The sequence below is a fragment of the Micropterus salmoides genome, unplaced genomic scaffold (assembly GCF_014851395.1).
Source record: "Micropterus salmoides isolate LMB-PRFRI ecotype aquatic unplaced genomic scaffold, ASM1485139v1 Ms_hic_scaffold_8, whole genome shotgun sequence".
NCBI classification, from domain to species: Eukaryota; Metazoa; Chordata; class Actinopteri; order Centrarchiformes; family Centrarchidae; genus Micropterus; species Micropterus salmoides.
In genome coordinates, this window is record NW_024044570.1 from 28,022,353 (window position 1) to 28,048,503 (window position 26,151).

Consider the following 26,151-nt stretch of genomic DNA (forward strand, 5'->3'; position numbering starts at 1 on the left):
GAAGCAATACATATCTTAATTAACCCCCACTCATCAATTTCCCTCTTGTGTGTCCAGCAGCAGGCACAGTCCGGCTCAGCCTCAATCTTTTTTCATGATTTATTTGGTGCACAGGTACACACTCTCAATCCTTTCAAATAGAGGAATTCAAGGTTTTCCCAGGACAAAAGAGCCCCCTCCCCTTTTTTTTTTTAAGGGTAAAAAAAAAATCATGTTTTTTTTTACCCTTATATGATTGATTTTGGGTAGAAATCCTGTCTAAATCCAGCCAGTAGCAGCCTGCTGGGCTCAGATCAAATCAGATTTTTTTCAAACTTTTTTCTTCTTAACATGCTCCATGTAACAGTAACCACACAAGACCACATGCTGAAATATAAATAGTTTATATTTGAGAAAATAACATGATTCATTTTCGACATGTCCATATACCTTTATATCCTGTGGTAACCCTCATAGTGTTACATGATATGAGAAGTCTGGTTTGGTAAACTATAAAATAATTAAAGGCAACACTTACTTTTGGTTACACCTTTGGTTTCAAAGATCCTGTGAATACATTACCTGAAGAAACATCAGCGAACATTACAACAGTAACTAAAATTCACACAATTTTTTTTTGCCATAACTGATAATTAATAACTTGTTTCATAATACACATGAAATATATATCGCATCTAGTAGAAGTAACAGTCCAACCCTCTCCCTCCTCAGAAATGACAAACCACATAATTCTTATTAGTACTGTAGTAGTAAGGCAACACGTACGTTTATTGTAATATAACTTGGCTGAGCGATTATCACAACCAGGCAGTAATCTGTCCTACTGCCCTTGAGAAGAAAAGGCTACAGGGAGACCCAATATTAAACTACGTCCAATGAGGTTGCCGTTCTGAGTCTCTACTGAGGGAGATAATATAAAGATATACATCTGGTAATAAGAAATAAAGCAACTGCAATACAACTGGGGTATTCAGGGTGCAGGAGATAAGACACATACAGCTTACAATCTGGCCAAAAGATGAAATATGAGATAACTAGCATTGAAGAATGCATGTATATCCACATGGAGTGAATTTCACAGTGGGAGGTCACAGAACAACAAAGCCGCCAACTTGCAGTATCAGCAACCGGGGAGACTTCTATAAATATAATTTTGACCAATCCCCAAATATATGACATGAATTACAGCATCAGCAGAAAAGCGTTTCTGGATGCAAAGACTCATACATGATGTGGCACAGTGAGATACATCCATCAAACACATCATCTCAAGATATTCCAACATTCCCTGTGAGTAGGTGTTTTGATATGTACACAAAGAGATGACGCAAATTGATTCACAATATACAAGAACAGAAGGGAGTGCCTCTCCTTTAACAATTTTGTTAGATTCTCCTTTGACCTTATAATGCCTTATAATGACAATACAATTTTTCAATGAAATGATTAATCTTTAAGCAATAGCGAAACTTGAAAGAACAAAAAGACATTGCAGCAAATGATGGGATACTAAAAACAAGTATTGGGACGATGACATGTTTGATTGACAATGCCGCAAATATTCAGTAATACTGTTACATTACGTTACATATTTTGACCCGAAGTCTGACGTGTACAGTGCAAAGCATTGCAGCGTGGCCCTATTGTTACGTTGTTTTTCGTTTCTTTTGTGGAAGGCCTGGATTGCTTGTCAATTAAAACCACAAAGCAAAAGAGCACGAGTCATAACACACAGATTGATGTCCTATGTAGTCACCATTACTTGTACATTCTGTGGCCTTGGCTTGGCACTGGATGCCAACGGCAAAAATCAATTTCAGCTGTAAAGACACACCAGCAAGCCAGCATGCCACACACACACACACACACACACACACACACACACACACACACACACACACACACACAATGTATGAAAACAGGTCCAGTGAGGTGTGGAGTGTGAAGTGGGAGACTCATCAGTCAGGCAGTAGATTCCATTGCAGGGCTACTGGTTATTACAGCTGTCATTACAGCAGCACAGATCTGCTGTTAGTGTGCTGCCAATGTGAGTAATGTTTCCCTCTTACAGTTTCCATGTCCACTACACTTCAGGATACAAGTAATGTTCAACAGACAACAAATAAATAGTATAAAATGCTAAAAATGCACCAAAAAAAATGTTTGCTTAATTGCACTTGAAGGTAAATAGTTTGGATCTTCATGAAATATACACATATGACAGAATACTTTGAATCAAGGCTGAACACTAAAAACAGACCCAAAAGATCTATCTTGATGGTGCTACATGTCTCCGATAATAACTATCCTTATAATCAACTTTGTAGCTCATTTTATTAAAAAGCCTCGCAGAAATTTACACACAAGCCCTGGTTTTTATGTTGCCCAAAGCAACAGCCATGTTCAACCTAGCTTGGCCCGTGTGTCTTGGCTGTAGAAAACGACCTGCAGCAGGATGGCCACGTCGATTAGGATCTGGGCTGAACCGCAAACCCAGAACTGAGTCGGGCTTTCATTCATCACAAAGTAGGTTGTCTTGAAGACGTCGCCAGCCATCCACAGCAGCACCATCTTCACACTGGAGCAATGGAGACACAGAGGGACACAGTGAAGGTGTGAGGACAGAGAGAATAGAGTTTTCTCTTGAAGAAACACGCTTAGTATTAAGACAGTGGAAACTAAATTCGCCTATCAGTAAATCTCAAGCTCAATAATTACTGTCGTACAAAAAATATATATATAAAATATATAATGGTCATTTTAACACTGCAGATGAAAGAAATAAGACATAATGCAGGAAAATATACAGAAAATAGAGCACTTAAATAGGTTGGCTGTCCACTATTTTAAATTTTCTTTCAAGTAGCATTAAAGCTAGCTGGCAGCTAATTTAGTTTATTCCACTTGATGGCGCTGACTATTTATTGGTGTTGACCAATTGGTTTGCGCTTTAGATGCAGTATGCATGTATTTATCTGTGCAATTTAAACATTTTAATATATTTTCTGCCTTATGCAAAGCAGACAGTCACACAAATATTCAAACAGAGCAGAACACCTGTGATGTTAGCTAACAGCTGCTTGTTGTGTGAAGTACAAGCAGTACAAGCACAGTACAAGTATAAGCATAGCATGGCACATAAACCCAAACGTGCATGCTCGCTTCGTCTTGTAAAATACACGCACATAATTAGGCTACCGGCAGTTTCCCCCCTTTTAGAGTGAAGTGTGAATGGTAATGTTATTTTTCCCAGCGAGTTCTCCCCGGACAAACAGCCAACCTCCCGCTCACCACTGTGAAAATTGGCAGGTTGAGCTAGAGCTGAACTCTAACAAGCAAACAATCGTTGTTGATGCTTGTAAAGGTAAAAGAAATCTTCATGCACTTCAGTCTATAGACATACTCCATTTCACGTGGACAGCTCATGCTCTGCATTTTTTCACATCCGTCAAAAGCACAATATCATTTCATAACTCAGATAGCCTACATTCAGCAGGTCAGATGGTTATATTCAGGTGGATGATGACGAGGAGGATGAAATAAAGCATAAGGACAGCACACAAACAGAGAGGGAGAGAGACAGGTCAGCCCCTGCAGGTAACCCCGTTGCCAAATGCAAGACGTGGGCAGAGAGAGGCGACAGGTGAGGTGTCCACAAACTCATCCTTTGACACAGCCAGGCTGGCTGTTTCCAGTCTTTTTGCTAATCTGTGAAGCCTTCAGCTACATACTTATCGTACAGAAATGAGAGTGGCATCAATCTCTGCATCCTACTCTCTGCAAAGAGCTAATGTGCATATTTCTCAAATTGTCGAACCATTCCATTCAGGATTTTTTCTTTTACAATTTAGAGCAATCTTTCTGGTGATGAGCCGAAGTAAAAGTGCAGTAAAAGCAAAATAACAGCAGCACATCAACCAAAATAAGTAGTTGCTCCCTTTGATCCCTTTTGCATTCAAGTGTTTTGGTCTTGGTTTAGTTGCTGCTGTGTAAGAAACAGCAGGGAGACAGTAAAAGATCAGTGCACAGGGTGAAGTAAACTACCAATTGATCACATCAAACAAGAGAAAGTGAAAGAAAGAGAAAGACAGAAGAAGGCTGCCTGTCTGAGAGACACAGAGGCTGAGAAGAAAGACCATGAAGAAGACACTAGTTATGTACCATGCCAGCGGCCTGATGCCAACACAGTACCCTGAAGGAGTCTTCTGAAACATCATAGAAAGTATCAGACAGAGTACAGAAAGGATCCTCTCCTATCACAGCTTCTTATACTCCTCCACTCATCACTTTCTAACTTGTCTTCATCCTTCATTCTTTTCTTCCTCTGTGCTATCATTCCTCTCTTGTGCTGTTCCTCCTTTCCCCACTTCTGTACTTTTTGTTGCCATCTCAACTGTCGCATTTCTTTAACTCTTACCCTTCACAGTCTCTGCTCTCACTCCTACTCTACCTACTCCCTCCTTTATACTTCTTGCTCTCTGGACATTGAAGTCCCATAGGTATAAATGTAATATGAGTATTCTATTTATTAGGGTTCACTGGGCCTGGAGACGGGGTTGGACCATCAATGAGACATATTGTAAGGGTCAGACGGGTGAGGGAGAAAGGAAAGGAGAGAGACGGAGCAGCGGACAGCAGAGGACAGCATTTATCTAGCATGCGGTAAGAGAGACAGCGCTAACACAACAAACCCACCAGAGAGAAAGAGAGGGACCTCTGTGAATGGGGAGGAGACCTCTGTGAGATAGATATGGATGATGAGTGCATATGGGGGTAGAGGCAGCCTAATGACTATGGGGACAGTTGTCCCATACTATCCTTGATCTCTCCTTGCAAAGTCATGTCAAACTCCTAACTCTCCCCTGGGCTCCCTTCAGGCCCTGACGAGGTACCGAAACATTTGCGGTAAAGTGTCTTTCCCTTGCATGGAAATGAGGTCATTATTATTCAACATATCAAGGGATGTACTAAATCTAGACACTGTGTGTAGTATTGAAATGTGATTAACATCCCAGTCTGAGATTGATGCAGGCTGTAAACATGGCTGTGCTGGAGGAGCTACAGAATAACTGAAGGTAAACTCTGCAACAATACATGGGACAGTCAAGCTTCACATCCGGATGCTTTAATAGTCAATCATATCCGAGCTGATGCATTCATAAATTAACTGTTGCAAAATGGTCAATCATCACTGTAAGGGAACCTGTTAAATGGTCAAAATAAAATTAAAATGTATTTTTGCTAAAAAATCTTTTTATATCCTTGGTGGGTTTTTTTTTCTTTACTTGAGTAGTTATTTGGTATGTCAGTATATTACCAGAGAGAAAGAAGAAAAGACTAAAGAAAGTACTTGTAATTTTATTTGTCCAGTGTCTGTGTGGATGGCACTAAAAATAGTTTGACACATAGACACTTAACTACGGAAGCCCTAAGTGGCCATCCATTCTCGTGATCTCGAGATAACAAATACCGAGATCAGCAGGTGTGTTTTTTTTTAGGTTATTTCAGAAAAATTTCCAGTGTGACTGGTTAGCTGAGTTGGTACAGCACAGGACTTGTAGTTCAAGGATTGCGTGTTCGACTGCTGCTCTGAATAATTTTTTTTTCTTCTTTTCTGTGTTTTTTTAAATTATTCTCTTCAGCAACATTGTTCTGAAGAGATTCAAGGGAATCCAATCACACATTTCCTGACGGCTATTTCAAAGGTTCCGAAATAGCCATCAGGAAATGTGTAACGTTTAATGGATTCAACCTGAATGAGAAGCACAGAGAGTTCCTCTGCCTGGGAATAATGAAAAGTACAGGTTGATGAATGTGGACCAATCACCGGGATGGAGACAGTCCAGCACGTGCTTTATTGTGAGCATGTGAAACAGTTTCTTCATAAGAACAGTAGCACATCAGTAGCCGTGTTTCCATCAAAGTTTTTTATGCACATTTTGAAGTATCAATTAAAAAAAAAAACACACTTTAATTTTGCAAAAATGTTTTTACGTTCGCTTGAGATGGTTTTTGTCTCTGTGGAAAAACAGTTAATGCGCTCAATGGGAGATGGAAACAGTTTTGCAGAATAAGGCGTAGCGAACTTGTAACTTACATCACGATCAGCTGTTTCCGCTGTCGGCATCTTGCCGGATATTCCCATGATGTGTGGAGACATGGCTGGTAGCAGTTTGCCTGCTTGAAACACATTCCTGAGGACCTCTCTCCATTTTTCTAAGATCAATGGCCCTCATGTCCATGCGGCTGGTTTTGCTTCTGGTTTGGAACTCATACGTCTTATTTTATTTTACTTAAATTATACCGTTATCATGGGAAAACAACATTCGTTATATTGCCTTTTTTTAAAATAATTAATAAAAAAAGAGAAGAAATTCTGACCAGGATTAGAACTTAATATTTTATTATGACTAAATGTTTCCAGAACTGCAACAAAATGTAATGTTTACAACAGCAATGTCACTATTTAAAGTATAAATATAGTAAGTATAAATATCTTACTACAAACAAATCAAAAATGTCAGTAAAATAAGTTATATATTTGACATCAAAATAATGAGTTTATTAAGAATAATCGAACTCAGAAATCAGTCGGTATCAGTCCTTCCCCCTCCCTCTGCTGCTGCTGGTAGAGAGGAGCAGCTGGTTTGTCTCAGCCAGCAGCTGAGTTTACAATGACTTGAAAAATTTTAAGGTATGTGACAAACTAAGCTAAACAGGCCACATACAGACAGCTTTTGTTTCAGCTTGTTTATATCAATTCGCTGTTAGCAGAGCTAGCATGCCGTGCTTTGTTTGACAGAGCCGATTAAAATATTGCTTTCCACATGTTTATACTTATTAAACAATTGTATTGATTAGGCCTGGACCCAATAAACGAATATTCGAATATTCATTCGTTGGGTAGGTATTCGATTTTCAATTTTGGGATTTCTCACAGCAGTAAACCTCACGCTGTATTCATTTTACATATGCTTTATTTCATTACAGATTGAAAAAGTCAAAAAGCTTACCTTTTAAAATTAATCAAAGTTCAAAGTGAATATAATAACTTATTTTAGTGTGCTACCAAAAATAGCGCTTATCCCGTCTCTCTCTGGACCTGTGCCTGTCTAAAATATTCCTGGATTCTGCACCGGACCTGCTCGCTCAGCCTCTTTCTCGCTGGACTCTCAGCTACGGTTTCCCCCTGCTCTGCACAGCAGCTACCAACCCGGTTCTCCACGCATCTAGTCTTGCACTCGGCCTCGATCTTCCCCGGCTCAATATCAAATCCCTTCATCCCTGCAAAAAATATTCCTCTTCTATCTAACTCCTCGCCCTTCTAAGTCCTACACTTGTGTCTACTAGCCTAGCCGTAACAAAAGTTAAAAACAAAGTTTAGGTTAATAAATTTCAGTTTTAGTTAGCCTATGCAATGGGAATAAAGAACCCGACTGCTCTCTCTTCCTCACACATGCAGAAAGCGACTCACACACTCCTGCCCACCGTTATCGCTCCCCCATCTGATTCTCCCTCACCCATGTCATTGCCAGAACTTCTTGGGCATTCATCCGTCCTCTGCTATGATCTATCTATTATCATACCTATCTATCTATCAAATAAATGGCTCTACCTCATCATATGGCAGCCTGCGTGTGTAAGTGTAAGACGTCAGTCATTTAGCTGTTGCCATGGGGAGCTTTACGCTTAGATGCTGTTTTCACTAATATGTCAAAAAATGATTTAATCTGCTTTTGAAAAATGAGAGAATTCAGATTTCAGCAACAACTTTTGACAGAAGAAATAACACATTATTCCTCTTACAAATGAAAGCATGAGCAAGAAAATGCAACCTTGATCAGTGCACTCAGAGATTTTGCCTCTACAACTTACTTGGTCGGGCATGACCTGTAGCTTATGGCAGCTTATGTTAGCCAATGTTAAGAAAATTTATATTGCTGTATAAAAGACACAACTGAGTCACTTTGACTCTCTTTGCGACTCTTCTCTACTTGTACTGCTGTAAACAGTTTTATTTTTTACCCTTAAGATGTAATTGTCACTTGTGGCTAGCGCTTTGGTCAACAAAAGTATTCTTGTTTAAATTCATTTATTTCAATCCAAAGCTAGAACTGGTCTACACTAAATGCGAGATGAAAAAACAAAAAGCCATCAAGTCGGAGCTGATCTGCTTCAGTCAACACAGCTCACTGCTTCTTCCCTCTTAGGTCAAACTCCACTCCCACCTCCAAATTTACCACCTCTGGCTTTAGTAAGAATCAGGCTATTTCCACCTCTCCCAAATGCTGACCAAAGAGCGCTTGTTTAGAGCACATCCAAGTCTCACTGATGTGTTCTGCTGCTCTAACAATTTAAACCCTTGGGATAAACACTCAGGGGTTTGATTGAACTGCTCCAAAAATAAGTGCGCTAAAGAATTTAAAATCGTCATGCTTTTTACTTCTTTCTCTCTAAGCTGCCAGTAATCCTCAGGGGAAATCCTTGCTTTATGTTCCACTGAATTTTTTCCCCCCTCAGCGAGCATCCTTTGCTGAACTTCACATTTTTTGTTTCATCTCTCTTCTCATCCTGTCCTTTCACTATAAAGCTTTCTTTTTTTCCCCCATTGTCCCGCTCAACTGTCATATTTCCTTTTATTGCTCTTCTGCTTTGCTCTTCTCTATAAAAGGGAAAAAGTCAAAGTAAAATAATACAGTTGCATTTCACAGCAAAGTAAGCTAGCTGGTTTGAACACCCCCCCCTCCCGCCCATAATTTAGTTGAACTTTTAGTCAAAAATGGGTGCAGAGCACAGCCTCTTTCCTCACTGGAAATAAGTTATTTTTTCCTCTGCGTGATATCGAACTTGTGGTTTTGGTGTGAAAACCTGTTAGTTCAACTTGATTTCTTGAAAGAGTTGTGAAACAACTGTGATACTGGCCAGATTTAATATTTTGAAGAAAACAAATCTTGCAAAAGAAGATGAGTAAATTTTGTATGGTGTCCGGATATGGAAACTACCCTATAGAGGGTATGCGGGTAGGATAGTTATGGTCACTGAGTGGCAGCGTTAGCTTGAATCAGGGAAAACACAAACAACACACTAAAATGGGGAAGAGCTGGACCACTGATTATTTGGTGAGCAGTAAGGATCACTGTCGAGTCCAACTGCCTTTAATTTTAGCCAATGGTCGCTTGTTTTACTCCGTTTCACTGTTTCCAGCCATGGTTAACGGATGTTTTGCCGCTCAGTCCAGCTGGGCGGGGGGGTTGCATACCATCTATATTAATATTATTTTCACATTTGTGGTTAATTTGTGCTTTATAACCATGTAACTCTCAGTAGTAGAAGAAGAAGTAGATTAGCGTGTAAATGTGCTCAGTGAATAATAGTGAAGAGGAGGAAGAAGAGGCAGAAAAAGAGACATCTAAAAAGAGAAAATCTATATCCAGACCTGATGCTTGAAATGTTGCAGCTAAAAATATTAGGGGTGATTTTTAATTCAGTGGAGATGATTTTTCTACCACAAATATAGGCACCTTTATACTCTCATTTTAGTTGATTTATTTTTTAACATTGTCTCCATTGTTCTTCTCAATAGCCCTCCAACCTTCATTTATTCTTTATCCTCCACTCAGCCTCTTCAGTCTCTCTCTGTTACCCTCTCCTCCTCTGCCTAACCTTCCCTCCCTTCCTTTGCCCTCCCTCAGCCTCACAAATTCTCTTTGGCTAATTTCTTTGCTCAAGAGACGGCAAACATCATTAACGAAGAGGAGTCATTAACAATGTAATTAAGGAGGGCGGGTCATCTGTACAAAAGCAGTCTCTACAGCAGTGCAGTGGAATGGAGACAAAACACAAGTTTGAGGTCGTTCATCTCTGGAAGGAATACGCACAAATATACACACGTCTTTCATAAAACTGCTGACAAATAAAGTCAGAGTGGACAGATACAGGCAGAGAGAGACAGACAGGTGTAGTGTGTGCTTGTGTCTCTGGAGTGAAAAGCTAGGTGAGCAGATTACTGTAGTTCGCGAGTAAGCACTAAAATAAGGTGGAGAAGTAGAATTAAAATGGTGAGATCAGATATAAAATACTAGAAATAGGGTAATGTATTCTTTCAAATATTTTCAATTAAAATACATTTTAAAATTTAGTTGGATTTTATTTTTAGCTACAAAACAGCTCCCTCCAGTGAAAATGCGAATGTTATCTAATAATCAATGTTTCATTATGGTCATACAATTGAATGGACCCCAGTGCGAATAGCCAACGTTTATGCTGGTACAAAGATATTTGTGTATGCTGTCAGTTATAGTTGTTAGAAAGAAATATTCGGAATCAGCAGGTCAGACCTTTCTATACTCTGTAATTCGAATCAGCCAGGAAAAATGCAATTGGTGCATCTCTTACTACAACTAACACAGTGATAATCCTATGTGTGAACTGATGTTAGGCTAATATAGTGGAACTACCGTTGTGTTGGGTTTTACTCAGTATGATGATCAATTGGCTTGCTGCAGTTGAACAGCTAAGTAAGAGATGTCCTCTGTCCCAGAGGAAATCTAAAGCACTATGTGGAAGATGCCAGATAATTAGGATAATATGACAGATGGTAAACCTATGAACCTAAGTCATATTTAAACAACCTTTGCTGTGTGTTGTTGGCCAAATAAAAAGAAAGAGATTAAGTACAAAAAGTCATGGCAATTTGGTAACATCACAGTCTCCATGCTACACTAATAATAGTAATAAGGCTTTCTTCTGTGTACACGTATCCTATACAAGTACAATCTTGAGAATTCTCAATTTTACGTTTAGTGTCCCTCCCAACATGTTAGATGAAATTTACGCTCTTGCACGTCAACCCTCAAAAAAACAGTCTCTACTAATGGGGTCTTCAATTTTTGTCTCCACAGTGACACAAGCCCCATGGGTTCTTCCTGGGATATATGAACATGAAACACACACACACACACACACACACACACACACACACACACACACACACACACACACACACACACACACACACGCACTCACATATTTCCCACATTTACAGACTCTGTTTGTCATGTTAGTCTCATGTAGCTCCATCTGGCAGAGATACCATTAATTGTGGGACTTGTTGACAGTTGACAGGTGATGAAAAACAGAACAAATAGGTCAACTTGTTTCTGAATGAGGCTTTGAGCGTCCACAGGGAGAAGGAGTTATTATGGTATTGATTGAGGATATTGACTGACCGACTACCTCAGTCCCTCACACACACACACACACACACACACCCTCAACCAGCATGTGTGCCAGCTTGCTTCAATTTGCACAAAAACACAAAATTATTCATTTGCTTCACGTTCACACCAAAGCATTCACACACAAACACAATGACACGCTGACTCAGTTCAGTCTCTCATTTGTTACTACTGACCTGACACCTTCATATGAGCCAAGTGGCAAGAGATGAGAGAGGAAAGGGTGAAAGGGTGAAATGGGGAACTCCATACTTCAGGGCTGGAAAGGAAAAGACGGGAGCTAGGAGACTGATGAGGGACGATGGAGGTAAACGGGAAAATGATGAGAGATGCATGTAAAATGCAGCTGAGCTGAGGGACGATACATCTAGAGAGGGTTGAGAAACGATAGTTGGATAGTGACAGGACAAGAGAGAGAGCGACGTAGAAAACAAGAGGGGGGTCTGATTGCATGGTGGGCCAGGCAGTAATTGTGCTGTGTATTGAACAAGTTTTGTCAAGCCAGCTATTAGCTCCTCTAAGCGGTGGGAGTGGAACACTACTACAGGAAACAGGGCTGAGTGACATTTAGAAAGACAGACAGAGATAGGGGAGATGGGGAGGGGGGGAGGGATGGGGGGTGGGAGAGAAAAGAGAGAGGGAGGGAGAGAATTAAAAGGACATGAGTGTGGTGTGTGAAATTTTGTGATTTCACGACCCAAATATTTGCAAAGTTGCCTGATGCATCTTTAAATGTCACTTTTGCATCTTAAAGGGTAACTTCGATATTTTTCGACCTAGACCCCTTTTCCCCCATGATTTTGTGTCTATGTGACTAATTGGGAAAGCATTTTTTAAAAATAGGTCCAGTATTGAGCCAGTGCTCTGCAGTCAGCAGCAGCGAGACAGGGCTGCAATGTAATCCAAGTACGTCCACTAAAATACTTGCATTAGGCCACAGGTTCAGATTGTTATATCTCTCTCATCAAAGCCACCAGACTCCCTCGACAAAACTATAAATTTTACCTCTCTGGTCTACAGATGCTTCGATTACTTAGTTTGTGTTACTGTGTGACTTTAACCATTTAAAACACCAAAGTCATCATTGCTTAATTCCTTTATAATGGTTAAATCCAGAATACTATCTGTTTGTTACAGTATATCTTAACAGAAGATAGGCCCAATCCTTTTGCCAGACAGATGCTTGTTCTTGGACAATTCTAGAAAGGAAATGAACTCAACACATTTGTTTGATCTCAAGGACACACATAAGGCACTTTGGTGAGCAACACTGAATGCAAACATAACTTTGTTTGTTTACAAGAAAACTCCACAGGGCTCCTTTAAATGTTTGGTTAAGGAAAGAACATGACCATGGTAAAAATAAAAAGAGGCAAAACACTTGTTGGCAGTGGGGTTTCCATGTTCCACTGTGCTGAATTTCTTCTTCTTCACTGATGTAGACTACCACAAACAATGTAGTAAAGATGATTTGATTTATTCTAAATTTATTTTTTTTTAGTTCTAGCTTTGGATACTTATTCTACTAATGATTCAGGACAGACAGACAAGAACCAGTATGTGGACAGACAGACAGACAGGATGGGAACTAAAACTGAGAAGATCACGCTGGAGATGGAGCTGATCAATGTTGAACAGCAGTTACTTTTAGTAAAAAAACTAAAATCGAGAGAAGGCGTTGAAGGAGATGGTATGTATCATGTATGACCACTTGAACAGGGTGAGGCAAAAGAAGGAAAAGCTAGAAAAGTGATGCTACCAAGATGACCAGTCACAGTTTTTGTGGTCTGTGTTGCTGCGACATGCAGTTACATTTGTGGGCAGGTGCGTGTCAGGCTACAAGGTAGGGTACATGGCTACGGCATACAGACTCAACGATTAATTGATTAATCCCTCCACAAAATGCTAAAGTAATTCATAGCTAAAATAATCAGACGTTGCACCTTACACAATATTCAGTTTGCTTTGCAGGCAAGCATTGGTCACACCAGTAGATCTTAGCCAACAGGATCTCTGCAGCTAATTGATTAATTGCAACAGGTTTACTTTATTAGAACAGGTACTTGTTTAGATAAACTCTATTCTATGCCCACCTCGCATCTTTTGACCTCCCTGCAAATTACCCAGAGCGTAACCACGTCCTTCTGCTGGTTTATCTGTGTACCAGTCTATCTCTCTTTCTGTAATCATTCTTCATACCCAACCTGCCTCTAAATCTTCATCCTCCGTCCCTTCTCTGCCGCTCCTTCTGTCAGCTGCTGTCTCGTTATCTTCTTGTCCCAGCCTCCTCTGCTGCCTTTCACCTTGTCCACTGCCCAAGGGACCACTGGATGGGTGGATGGATATTGGGATGAAGGAAAAACAAACTTGAAAGAAAGATGGCTGAAAGTTTCTCGCAGGCGCAAAGCAGACTGCTACCATGTTTGTACTGTGCATAAGTATATGTACATTTAATGATTGCAGTCCAGAGTACAAATATGACTCAATGTCTAGTCAATGACAAAGCTGCCGTGCAACTTTTACAGAAACAATGTGGACTAAATTCTACAACACTGAAATCACTGGAAGGAACCACGTTTCCATTTAAGGCAGAGACACACTAGGTGTACTGGTCTGTTGCCTTAACACCGAAACTGACTCTGTAATAACTGGGGTTTTGGGTAGGTAGATTTGTCTCCATTGTGTGCTGAATTTCTCATGGCTGAGAACCTATTGTGACCAAATGTATCTTCTTGAATACATTTCCACTACTGCTGTGGTGATAAGAAGGTGCAGCCTTAAAGCTTAATGTAGGGAATCATACTTTGGATGTGAGACATAAAAAGTCTCCAGAGAGGGGTCAGACAATAAGAATGCTTAATTATACTAATACACAACTCTATGGAAAGAGACACACTTGAGCTGCATGGGCTGATGTTTAAAGCTTCAAAGAGCTTCAATCAGCTCTTCCACCTCTTTTTCAGAGCAACCATGCATGTGTGCATTGGCATGATGCGTGCGCCCACACATGAGGGTGTGTGCGAGGTGATTTAGCAGCAGGGCTGTAGCTCTCCCTGAGGGGTTCAGATAGAGAGACGAAAATCAAAGGGCCCAGTGAGAGAGGAGCCGAGCTGCTCTTAACCCACTAACTATGAATTATGCATGTTGATCGATTGCACACAGGCAAACAACGAAAAAGTTCCCAACCTGCCAGAAAAAGATGGATTCTGCTTCACCAAATGAAGAGGAGGGGAGGTGAGGAGAAGAAGGAGTATCACACAGAGTTTGCCTAAGGATATTTTAGACTTTTTTAGAGAATGTAAACAAGCCAGAATAGATTAGATGGCCTGTTGGTGACGGGCTATTTCAGAAAATTTATTACATCTATAATCTTATGCAATACTCTACAATACTCTGTCATAGATTTGTTTCTTAAATAAATAGTCAGTTATGAATGCTTCTGGAAAATAAAATACAAGCAAGGCTACACAATCCTCTAAAAGGAACCAACAGGAAGTGAAATCGCCTCACTTATGGAGAGGTGTACAAAACTTTTCTTCAGTGTGCAAAGTAAGGCAAACACTGTAGTACAGACAATAGTGGGTGATCCCTGTCACTTATGGAAACCATAAAAAGGATTCAGATAAACAAAATGACAAAATGTTCCCATGGTATGTAATAGATAAAATGAAATTTACAGCCAATATGTGCCATGAAACAATGAAGAAACATTTCTTCTGCCTTTCCAGATCAAAGCAAAAAGTAAGTAACCCATTTACTTCATTTAGCTCACATTATGATTACACATGTTAAAATAAAGAGCAACAAGGCACTGAAGTTAAGTTATTAAGTCCTATTACCTGTGTGGTTTCCTTAGGCAACAGGGATAATCTAGTGGTGTCTAAACAGTCTAAGGCATCTTTGAGAAGGCTCTGTCCAAATTGTTTCACAAATGCATCACAGAGGAATCACAGAGTCCAGATGTTTTCTACTGGTTCATATGTTTTTTTCAGTTCTTGTGCGGTTCAAGACAAGACAACAGTACCTTTGGTTGTACATGTTACTTTTATGCCTCTATTATCCAATAATATAGAAAATGTTTTGACGTTTTTATCTGCATCTCGACCTTTAGAATACAAATAGCAAGACAATCATGAAATACATGTGCCAGGTTCATTCAAGTAGCTGAAGGTGGTTCATGAGAAAACTGTGGAAAACTAGCTGATTAATTTAACAGTACAACAAAGTGTTGGTCCTGTGTTATATCTCTCTCTCTTGTTCTTCCACTGCCTTTAGTCCAAAACTAGCCCTGCCACATAAAGAATAATATAAACATTTAAAGCGAATCTGCAGTGTGAAGAGCCAGCCTATCCAGCTATAGTGTGGCTCCCCAGGAAATGTCTTTTTTTGATATTATCTCTGGGTTAGAGGTCCAGGTATATTTCGACCTCAACAATATGTTTCTCCTCCACCATTGTGATAGCTACAAGACAGTAGAAGAAAAGGTGCTATGGCCCATAGCGTGAGGTGAGAAGAGGTCAAGGCAGAGGACCCAGGACGAGTCTGAAGAAAATGGTGCTTTTCATTGTTATAAAGAAAGTAAAGGTGATGGCGTGTGCTTTGGGTTTTACGTAGAAGATAATTCATTGCCATAATGGAAAATAATTTAGTATTGTAAATGAAGGATTGTATAAATTCCAAATGCATTCATAGTTTGCACGATGCCTTACTTACTACAGATTTACTCCATAAATAAGAATAATAAATTCATAAATTCATTTACACAGTACAATCTAGTACACACTTGACACAGCAAAAACACCCCAAATTTCTCTTCTCCAAATCCCTACCACACAGACACAAAAGAAAGTGTGCGGTCTCCAAACACAATCTCTCACAGTCTTGTCTCGCCCCAGGACAGACAGGACTCTAATTTAACAGTGAGAGCTGCTGCCCTGATTTATAAAATGGCTCTGATCGTGTTAACTACACCCTGGCAAGCACTATTATATGTGATTCACTTACACACTATATACTATTTAAGCACGAAATGCATGCACACTCTCATGCATGCATACATGCACATATCTCACACAAGGGCTTAATCCCTGAGTGTCCACTGGTAACCTGCGACTGTGGGATGAAAACATGTAATAATGTCAATTAGTGTAATGGAAGGGTTCACAGAGAAAATGCAGTGATCTTGTCAAATTGTATTTACAGTAAATCATTAAACTTTTCCGCTGTATATAACATCAAACTTCCTGTTGTCAGCTCCAGCAACAAGACTTGGCTTCATAATTATGGACAGTAACACATCAGAAATACTCAGGCTATTCAAGCACTGGATTCATGAGATGCCACATATAAACACCACCTTTAATATGTTCAAATAGGGCTGCAACTAAGGAACATAACTTATTTATTTATAGTACAGTACAGTCACTGAAAGAGTTGATCCCAGTGAATATTTGACATTTTTTTCTAGATAAATAATTTAAAAGATTAAACCGTTAAAATATTGTGAATTATTTTTTGTTTATCTAAGGTTTTGATTAACTGGCTAAATGTTTCAGCTTTTGTTAGCTGTAGTTGAAATTGACTGTTTACAACAAACTGGAAATGTTTTTATATTATCAGATATCCTGACACATATATACACATACTGGTATCTATGGCTGTACTTTATCGAAATCAGAAATTCTCTGCCTAGTTGCAATTCAATCTTCTTACCACAAAGGTATTCACAAAAAGAAAACACACTTTGCTGCTTCTCTGCTCGACTCTGCAGGACACTGGCACAACACCTCCTAGAAAGAGGGATAAAAGGACAAAAGACCCCAGACGGGCGGGAGGAATCTTCATTTCGAGTTTGACGCCCTCACCTTTCCCCTAAATTCCCCCCCTAAATTTACTGAGGAAAACTTTTGTTTCACGCAAACTGTCTCCGGGTCTCCTATTTTATTGTGAATCTTGCCTGTAAGTCCCCTGGGGTGCCACAAGAGATACATATTTTTCAGTGTGCACATGTACCATATGTAGCCACTGTCCTCAGACTCACCTTCCAGATGTGCTCCTTATTGAGGCTCACAACTCAGGTTCACAGGTCCCAAAGTGCTTTGAGGTTATTGCAGTGTCTGCATGATATCCCCCAGGGCCAAACTGTAAAGGTACTGGCCCTTTGTACGAAATGGCCCCAAGAGAAATGTGAAACCACCATTAGGCTGCTACTGAAGGGACATGGCAATAGACCACCATTAATGCTTGAAGGGTGTTACCAAGAACTGAGAGCAAGAAACAAGCTGCTAGCTGTGAATGTATGAATGAGACAGAGTGACATAGAGAGGTAATGGGAGATGAATATGCATCACACACACAATAATGGGACAGGAGTTTATGTATGTTCTATTATTTTTGCTGGACTGGATGTAGTTTGACTATTCTTGTTACATTCATGACAATAGAGAATCATAAACTGAATTGAGAGAGGCATATAAAAAGAAAAGCAGAGGAGAAGTCTAAAGAGAGAATTATGTTGAGAAGGGAAGCAGTGCTGTATTTGCATGCACACTATTCAGTCAGCACGACAGACAGACTGCCACCGTCAATGTCCCCTCCACTGTCACAGAGTGACATTGGGAAGTTTGGCAGCATTGGTGCAGAGTTGGGAGAGGAGGCAAAATAGATAAAGCTTAATGAGAGGGAAGAGAAAAACAGGCGGGCTCCCCAGGCAGCTGAGCAGAGAGCACCGAGCAATCACTCACACACAAAAACACATTGTTGTTTATATAAACAAATCGCAACTTTACCATTCAATTGTAGCTTCCACCGGAGTAATCAGTGATTTCAAATGCCAAGCGGGTGACAGCATCACTCAACGACTGAACGCTGTCTGATGAAAACCTCAGCGCTATTCTTTGACTTAACAGCATGTAACACTCTGGGTTTTGCAATGATTTTGAAATAATATGAAGTCATGGAAATAAGCTGGAGGGCTAAATGTGCAATATAGTAAATTCATGCAGTAGTTAAGAAAGCTTTCCCACCTGCAGTTTGGTTCACTTACTCCACACCAAAGAAGCTCTGATGTGTTATATGTTGGTGACTGTCACTCCGCATCAGTACATGAACCCACGGGGGAAAATCAAAACCAAGTTTACGCTGCAGGATGACAGCAAGCATGCTGTACTTTCCTGGGCCTATGCTTGTATCCTCTGGTGGTCACCAAGAGCTCATGAAGAAATTATTGATTAGTTTAGTTTATCTGTATTATCAGTATTTCCACTGTTCCACTGAGAGTAATGCACTGTTTTGCATGGATGCACTCTCACACCATTACACACATTCACACCTGGAAGCTGCCCATGACAACCACAGTCTGATTTGATGGCCACTGAGAAGCTGCAATAGAGCAGATGGAGTTTAAGGCCTGGCGACTTTCCGGTCACAGGCCTGAATCCCTAACCCTGTATGCCACAACTAATGACAGCGAGGTATAAACAGGGCAAAAAGGAGGTGTATGGTGGTTTCCGGCTGAGCAGCAGTGAGACGCAACGTTCCTGCAACAACCTTTAATATTATTTTATTGGCACTTTTTTGTGGAATGTTTTTGGTGTAAGTCGTGTCCAAAACCTTAATCTTCACTTTCTGATGTCCAAAATGCCAGCAAAATACAAAGGCGGGAGCGTTTTGTCTGCTCTGCTCCAGGCAGAGCTACAGACTGTAAAATCAGAATTGACAGTCAGTATTACGAATATTCAGTTGGATGTGAGCACCTTGAAGAATACCGTGGGTGAAATGGAAACTTCACTCTCTACCTGCTGTGATGACATCGCAACGCTACAGGCTAAAGTGGAGCACGTGTCTGCCAAATTGGAAGTGGAAAGTGGAAAATAAATGTGAGGATCTTGAGGCTAGGTCGCGACGCAACAATCTAAGGATCGTGGGTGTCCCTGAAGACTCAAACAGCTCTGCCACACCAGAAGCTGCTTCCACTCTGCTTAAAGAGGCTTTTAAGCTGGACAAAGAGCCCCTTCTGGACCGTGCTCATCGCACTTTACAGCCGAAGCGTAAACCCGGCGCCCCTGCCCCATAATCGCCCAAGTCCACTATCATGCAGACTGTGTGGACATCCTGTGGTGGGCCAGAGCCCAACAACGGATGAAGGTTGGTGATATGGTTATCTCTATCTTTCCCGATCATACTTCGAAGAGGGCCCATACTCGTGCCGCCTTCAACGACATCCTCCACCAGATCCGTGAGATACCGGGAATATGGTTTGGTCTGCTTTATCCGGCACGCCTCCGCGTTACACATGACGGCACCGAGAGGAAGTTTAAATCCCCGGAGGAAGCCAGAGCCTTCATTAAGACACTGATCAAGTAGGAGAACTGATAACACAACAGGCTGATTATACGTCTTCAGAATTGAAATGGCTGACTATTAACTCTGCAACACACGATGTGACGCACCACAGACTAGGTTAGGTTTAAATGTCCATGGATTTCTGAGGTATTTCACTCTAATTTAAATTCTAAGGCCAGAGGGGTTGCCATTTTTATTGGTAAGTCAATTCACTTTTCGTCTTCCAAATTAATATCACATGAAAACGGCAGATATTTCATATTTTGGGTACATTGCTGCATGTTCCTGTATTATTGTTTAATATTTACACCCCAAATTTTGATGACCCAGACTTCATGAATAAGCATCTCTAAGCGTCTCCCTTCATTATACTCCTTATATTTGGAGGAGATATGAATTGCGTAGTTGATCCTAGGTTGGACCGCTCTGCTCCCAAGACCATGACACCCTCACTAATGTCAAGAACGCTTTCTGATTTCATGTCCAAGAATGGTTGCATTGATCCATGGCGATTCTACATCCCGGTATTAAGGAATATTCTTTCTTTTTGCAGATGCATAAGTCCTTCTCTCGAATTGATTATTTTTTCATCGACGCCAAACTTATTTCCAAAGTGTCAGTGGTTAAATATCATCTATTGTAATCTCTGACTATGCTCTGCTTTCTTTGAATATTCAGCTTTCCCCTCAACTCCCGTATTTAACACTGTGGAGGTTTAATACTTTGCTTTTGTCAGACAACAAATTTAATACATAGCGCCTTCTTCTACGTTCGCGCTCCCCATATTATGAACATGGCGATAAGGCAACAGACTCTTGACCCACCTACTACGTCGCCAGGCATCCTCGTGCATGATCCCTCAAATAAAAGATTCATCTGGCATACTCCATAAAGACCATAATACCATTAACTCAGTCTTTCGTTCATTTTATTCCTCCCTGTATAAGTCTGAATTTCCATCTGGGACTCCTGAAATTAATGCTTTCTTAAGCAGTCTCAACTTCCCAAGCATTAACTCAGATGTTGCTAAAGATCTTGATTCATCATTAACCTTTGAGGAAATCAATCTAGCCATAAATAGCATGCAAAACAATAAAGCTCCTGGCCCTGATGGATTCCCAGTAGAATTTTATAAAAGATTTAAATCTAAATTGTCCCCTTTATTGCATTCTGTATATAAGGAATCTCTGCAGGATGGCTCTCTTCCTCCCACTTTACGACAAGCCTCTATAAACCTGCTTTTAAAAAAAGACAAAGATCTGAATCTCTGCAGCTCTTACAGACCCCTCTCCTTGATAAATGTGGATGCTACGATTCTTGCTAAGGCTTTGGCTAGTCGCTTGGAAAGAATTCTTCCTATCATAGTTTCAGAAGAACAAACTGGATTTATAAAGGGGCGTCAGCTATTTTACAATGTCCGCACCCTTTTAAACATTATCTATTCCAAACACTCCACCATAACCCCTGAAGTGGTGATCTCAGTTGACTCTGAAAAAGCGTTCGACAGGGTTGAATGGGACTACCGGCTTGCTGTATTACATAAATTTGGATTGGGTGATGCATTTATTTCTTTGATACGCCTTCTTTACACATCCCGGCAAGCTAGTATCTCCACCAATGGTATTCAGTCAACTTATTTATCTCGACAGGGTTGTCCCTTGTCTCCTTTACTTTTTGCGTTAGCTATAGAGCCCGTATCAATTTATCTGAGGTCCTCCTCCTCTTTCTCATTGTATTAAAGTGTTTTTTCCTCCAATGTGCCAATCTTATATAATAGAAATATTGAGGGAAAAAAAAAGGAGGTGTATTTGTACTATTATATGGTATGTTTCACTGCCAAAGTACATGGAAGACACAAGCTCAACACACTATAAAGACCCACATGGTCACTAAATGATCAGTATAATCATACATTGCTTAGGAGATAATTTGAATAACTTTGCAGTTTCCACCATCAGTGCACAGATTAAGGAAAACTAATTGCACTTTTCATATATATATATCTCATATAATCTGTCTGGATTCTTTTCACACTACCAGTTGTTTATTCTGCACCAGAGTTCGAACGAAAAAGTTCACGCCATCAAAACAAACCAAACTAAATATGCAAATCAACCAGAGTTTGTTTGAACCCCAAACAGCTTAGGTATGAAATAACCTTAAAGTACCAAGTTAAAAAATTAAACTAGAAATAAAGAGGGCTCACACCTCTCTCTCTTTTATTGTATCTTTCCATCGCCACTCCCTTCCTTGGTTTCCCAGGAGTAGTGTTATGAGTGTGAATGTGTGTGCACACACAAACTGTCAATAATGACTAGGAAGCATAATTATGCTGAGTGCGACTAAATGTGCCTGTGTGGGTGCCTCTACCTCTCTCTCTCTAACTCCCGCTCTGCTTTTCCACAAAATTGCATCTGTTTGAAAGCCATCATTACAGCGACCTGGAAAAGGTGAGCAGTCCTCGATCGTATGGATCCATACACTCATCATCACACCTCAGTAATAGGACTCAGGGAAATCTGACTTAAAAATAAATTATTTGTTTCACATGGGATAACGAGAGGAAGCGCAGATTACGTGTGGCATCATTATATCTGGAAATCAGTCTGTTCAAGGTTAACTGAACAGATGGGAGAATCCATAAGTACACGTGAGGAGGGTCAAAATATCTGAAACATGTTATACACACACAGAGAGAAGTGCTGAATGGGCTATTTCAAGCCAGCAGGGTCATTCATCCAATTAGGCCACAGTGATCGAAGGAAAATACTCATGTTGAATAACAGTATTTTCTGGAAAGAGTCATTTAGTATTCTGAAGTGATTTTTTTGGTGGCTCATATTATAGTAAGATTATATATATTACTGAGTATGAAGGGACTTTACCATCATCTGTCATCTGTCATGTAAAAATGTAAGACTTGGGCCAGATGAAAAAGCCTGAACTATTCCCAACATTTTTATTTCCAGCAAAAATAGACACTAATTAGAGTACAAAAGTTCCATCGGAGAACAGAGACTCGAGTTGACATGACAGCATGTAACAACTGATTTTCCACTTCTTTTGGACCTCCTTTTATAGCTCTGTTTCGAAGCATGATCTCATCCCTTGGTTCTCTTTCTAGTTGAAGTCAGCAGTTTCTCTGCCAGCTACTCTACAGACCTGCATGTTGAAGGTCAGGTCATGCGCTTGTGTCATCTGCACCTGGTTCTGTTGAAAATCTCAAAAAAGCCAAGTGGCTGCCGTGGTTTCACCATGCGGCTGGTCAGCAGATCAAAGACATCTGCCTGACTGTACGCTTCTTTAACCTACTGTGTCCTTGGCATGCTGATTATGACATCTCAGCCACACCTGGCTTTGCGGTGGACTTTCTGGTGGCATAGCATCAAATGCTGCCTGTGCATTGCCATTCTCATAGTACTCCCCCACTCTGCTGTGTCTTCCTCTACCTCTGCCTGACACACTTTTGCCCACACACACACACACGCAGGTCCTTCTGTTGACCCCGGGCAGTCAGATACACAGAGAAACACACACACATAGAGCTACAAAGTCTTAACACTGTGATCTTAACTTTAGCTGTCTATATATTTGCCAAATATATTGATGAATGATTAGTAACATGGTTTTCACACAAATGTGCTTCTACATTCCATTTACACATCTCAGAGATGTAATATAGTGTAATATAGTATAGTGTACTATAGTAATAGTGCGTATTTAATGTTTGGCATGATGTTGAGACTGAGCTGAATGGGTGCTCAGAGGAAGTGCAAGTCCAGATGTAAACCCTGAGGACACTTGTGAAGTGGGGCATATTACAGAAGAACGTCTGGTCATTCAGACAGCAAACTATACTGCAGCATCTTTAATTACACTACTGCACTACTTGAAGACAAAACTAAAGTGCATTCAGAGCTTTTCTTGTGTTCATGGATGCATGTGTGGTATAAGGCAAGATATGTGCAGGCTTGACTGGATTTTCTTCTACGTGTGTTTCAATATAAAAGCTACTGTGACAGTAGTGACAGTTAATCCAGAGAAAACGTACAGGGGCACCTGAAGAAGAGTTGTGGATCTACAGTGAATACTGCAGTATGTGAGAATATATACAGTGGATGACACTTCTGTCAGTTGTCTGTGGTGAAAAGAATTATCTCTCAAGGGAAAAACATGCACACAACCTTCATGAATCAAGGCCATTCTCACCTCCTCTTTATTCCCTCAAGTGTAAAGTATTTCTATGGTATTCTTATGCTTTGGGGAATCACAAAAAGGAAAATATAGCAAACTAGGACAGAACAAAAACACAAAAATAGAGGGATCAACAAGGTGGAAGGAGAGATGAGGATAAGTGATCAATCTATCTGCAAAAGACAAACTGTAAATTGCATCTGTTTTGTGCTAATCAGCAAATGTTAGCATGCTTAAAGGCATATGGAGGACCATGTCTGCCGCAAACAAAATGAACACGGAAATTAATAAATGCTCATAAATAAATAAACATCCAATTATAAACACCAAAAATACATTAAAAAATGAATGTGGGCATTAATCAAATTATAAAATGAGACACCTTTGTATTAATTACCTGATTTATTTTCCTTTATAATTTGATGACATCATCTTGGGCTACAGGAAATTGTGATGGGCATTTTTCATAATTTTCTGACATTTAATAGACCAAATGATTACTTGATTAATAGAGAAATAATCATAATGAAATGCAGGGCTCGACAATAACGGTGGCCCGATGGCCCAGGGCCAGTAAAACGTGACGTCGGGACAGTTGAACCGGCAACTCACTGACCCAATCGGGCCAGTACAAAAACATTAGTATTTAAAAAAAAATAATAATGAAACTCAACATCCTGCAGTTGTTTTGCAGCTCTTGGCGCGCACCGATGTCCAATCAAGAGTTGTAGTTACGTGACGAGAGGTTGTCAAATGTTATTTCTCTAATCTCAATCATGCGGCAACCTCTGGGTCGAAAGTGAAACAATGCAGACTGAACTTAAACCTGCATTCTGTCAAACGGCCAGCAGGGGGCGATTTCATTAGAAATAATGGTAAAATGTTGCTGCTTCTCAGCTGATTTATTACCTCAGTAAACACTTTTAAATGAGTTTATGGTCTCAGTGGCTAGTTTCAAGTCTTCAACACAGCATGATGTTCATTTAGTATATTATGGTCCTATTTAGGAGAAAATAGACGATAATTCAGCGTATGCTTTTGGACGGGACTACCTTGTGATTGAAGGGGTTGCTACCATAGCAACCTGTTCATCAGGATAGAGGCGACTCGTGTCTGCTCTGTGTACATTTTTCATAGATGGCTGTCAGCAGGAGAGCACGTCATGTTTGAGTCTGTTAGTATGTTTTGTTTTAAAAATAAATTGTTTTGTTAACCTTTTTATTATTTATAATTTTAACTGTGATTACATTTTTGTTTAGCTTTTTTTATATCCAGGATGTATTTAATAAACAATTAAACACTTTTGGAAGGAGGGACAGTAAAAATTGTCTTCGGGCCAGTAAGTTTCAAACCCACTGATCCGGTGGGGCCAGTTGCAAAAAAGTTTAACGTTGAGCCCTTTTTTTACTCACTGGTATTGCAGTTGCATCACTATGACTAGTATTTAAAATAGTTCACAATGGAAAAAGGAAGTGCTGCATGGCTCTGGCTGATTCGACAGGTGCTCTTTAGTGGGGCAGGTGAAAGTACAAAAAACAGGATCAAGAAGTCTTGCTTGACAGTAACTGCTGCAGACAACCATAGAACAAAATTGTAAATGTATTTTTCGAGCATATAGGCAATCAAACAGACCAATGCATATCGACTCTAGGTCTTCATCAGCGCCTGACAAATACATAATCAGTCTGAATTATATGCCAGCCACACATAAGACCTAGTACATATCCCATTTATGGCGCTAAAATAATAGCATGGTCTCCAACTCTATTGTTTACTGCACAATTTAATTCCAAGCAAGACTTTCTGGATCCTGTTTTTAGTATTTAAACTATTTGCTGCTTAATGAGGTTGCAAAAAAAAGACAGATTGAGTAGGTGAGGGTGGGCTGTGAATGCCCCCCCTCCCAATGATGTTAACCTATATCTGCGTTGTATACTTCCACAATATCTACTGAAAACAAATGACAATTGCTTTGTCCTGGAAAGAAAAAGTAAAATATTTTGTTTTGTCTCTACAGGTTTTTTATAGAGATGAGTGACAAGCAAAGCATGAGCCTTCATTACACACACAAACACACAGTATGGTTTTTGCAGTGATTACAGACAAGAGACATAATGAGGAAATAATGATCATAATTAGTATGAGGTTACGTGCCATTAGGGGAGTAATTGATCTCACAGTCCTCTACCTGAGAGGCTAATTACTATACACATTGACCTTTTCACACGCTGCCATAACCTTGACAAGAACAACATGCATATTGGAAGCTAAGCCCCCCCAAAAAATTTCTACTCCCCCTCCATTCAAGGTAACCGTGAATTTAACGTGGGTATAGTTTAAACCTTGGGAATTAAGTTAAAATGGGACATGTAATAAC

The 26,151-nt window shown here is 40.1% G+C and overlaps 1 protein-coding gene across 7 annotated transcripts in view; it reads right to left on the reverse strand.

The window, feature by feature from the left end:
* Window positions 1-367: 367 nt before the first annotated feature.
* Window positions 368-26,151, reverse strand: part of si:dkey-246g23.2 (solute carrier family 66 member 2) — a 66,115-nt gene continuing 40,331 nt past the window's right edge. For 4 of the 7 annotated variants that reach the window (XM_038707219.1, XM_038707221.1, XM_038707218.1 and 1 more), the window contains exons 5-6: window positions 13,446-13,563; window positions 368-2,578 (exon numbers count right to left, since the gene is read on the reverse strand). In XM_038707219.1, the coding sequence (XP_038563147.1) occupies window positions 2,513-2,578; window positions 13,446-13,563 (184 nt within the window). In that variant the 3' untranslated portion in view covers window positions 368-2,512. Of the gene's footprint in view, window positions 2,579-13,445; window positions 13,564-16,309; window positions 16,350-26,151 lie in introns of those variants that run through there. The other 3 variants (XM_038707223.1, XM_038707224.1, XM_038707222.1) reach the window with 3 other exon arrangements.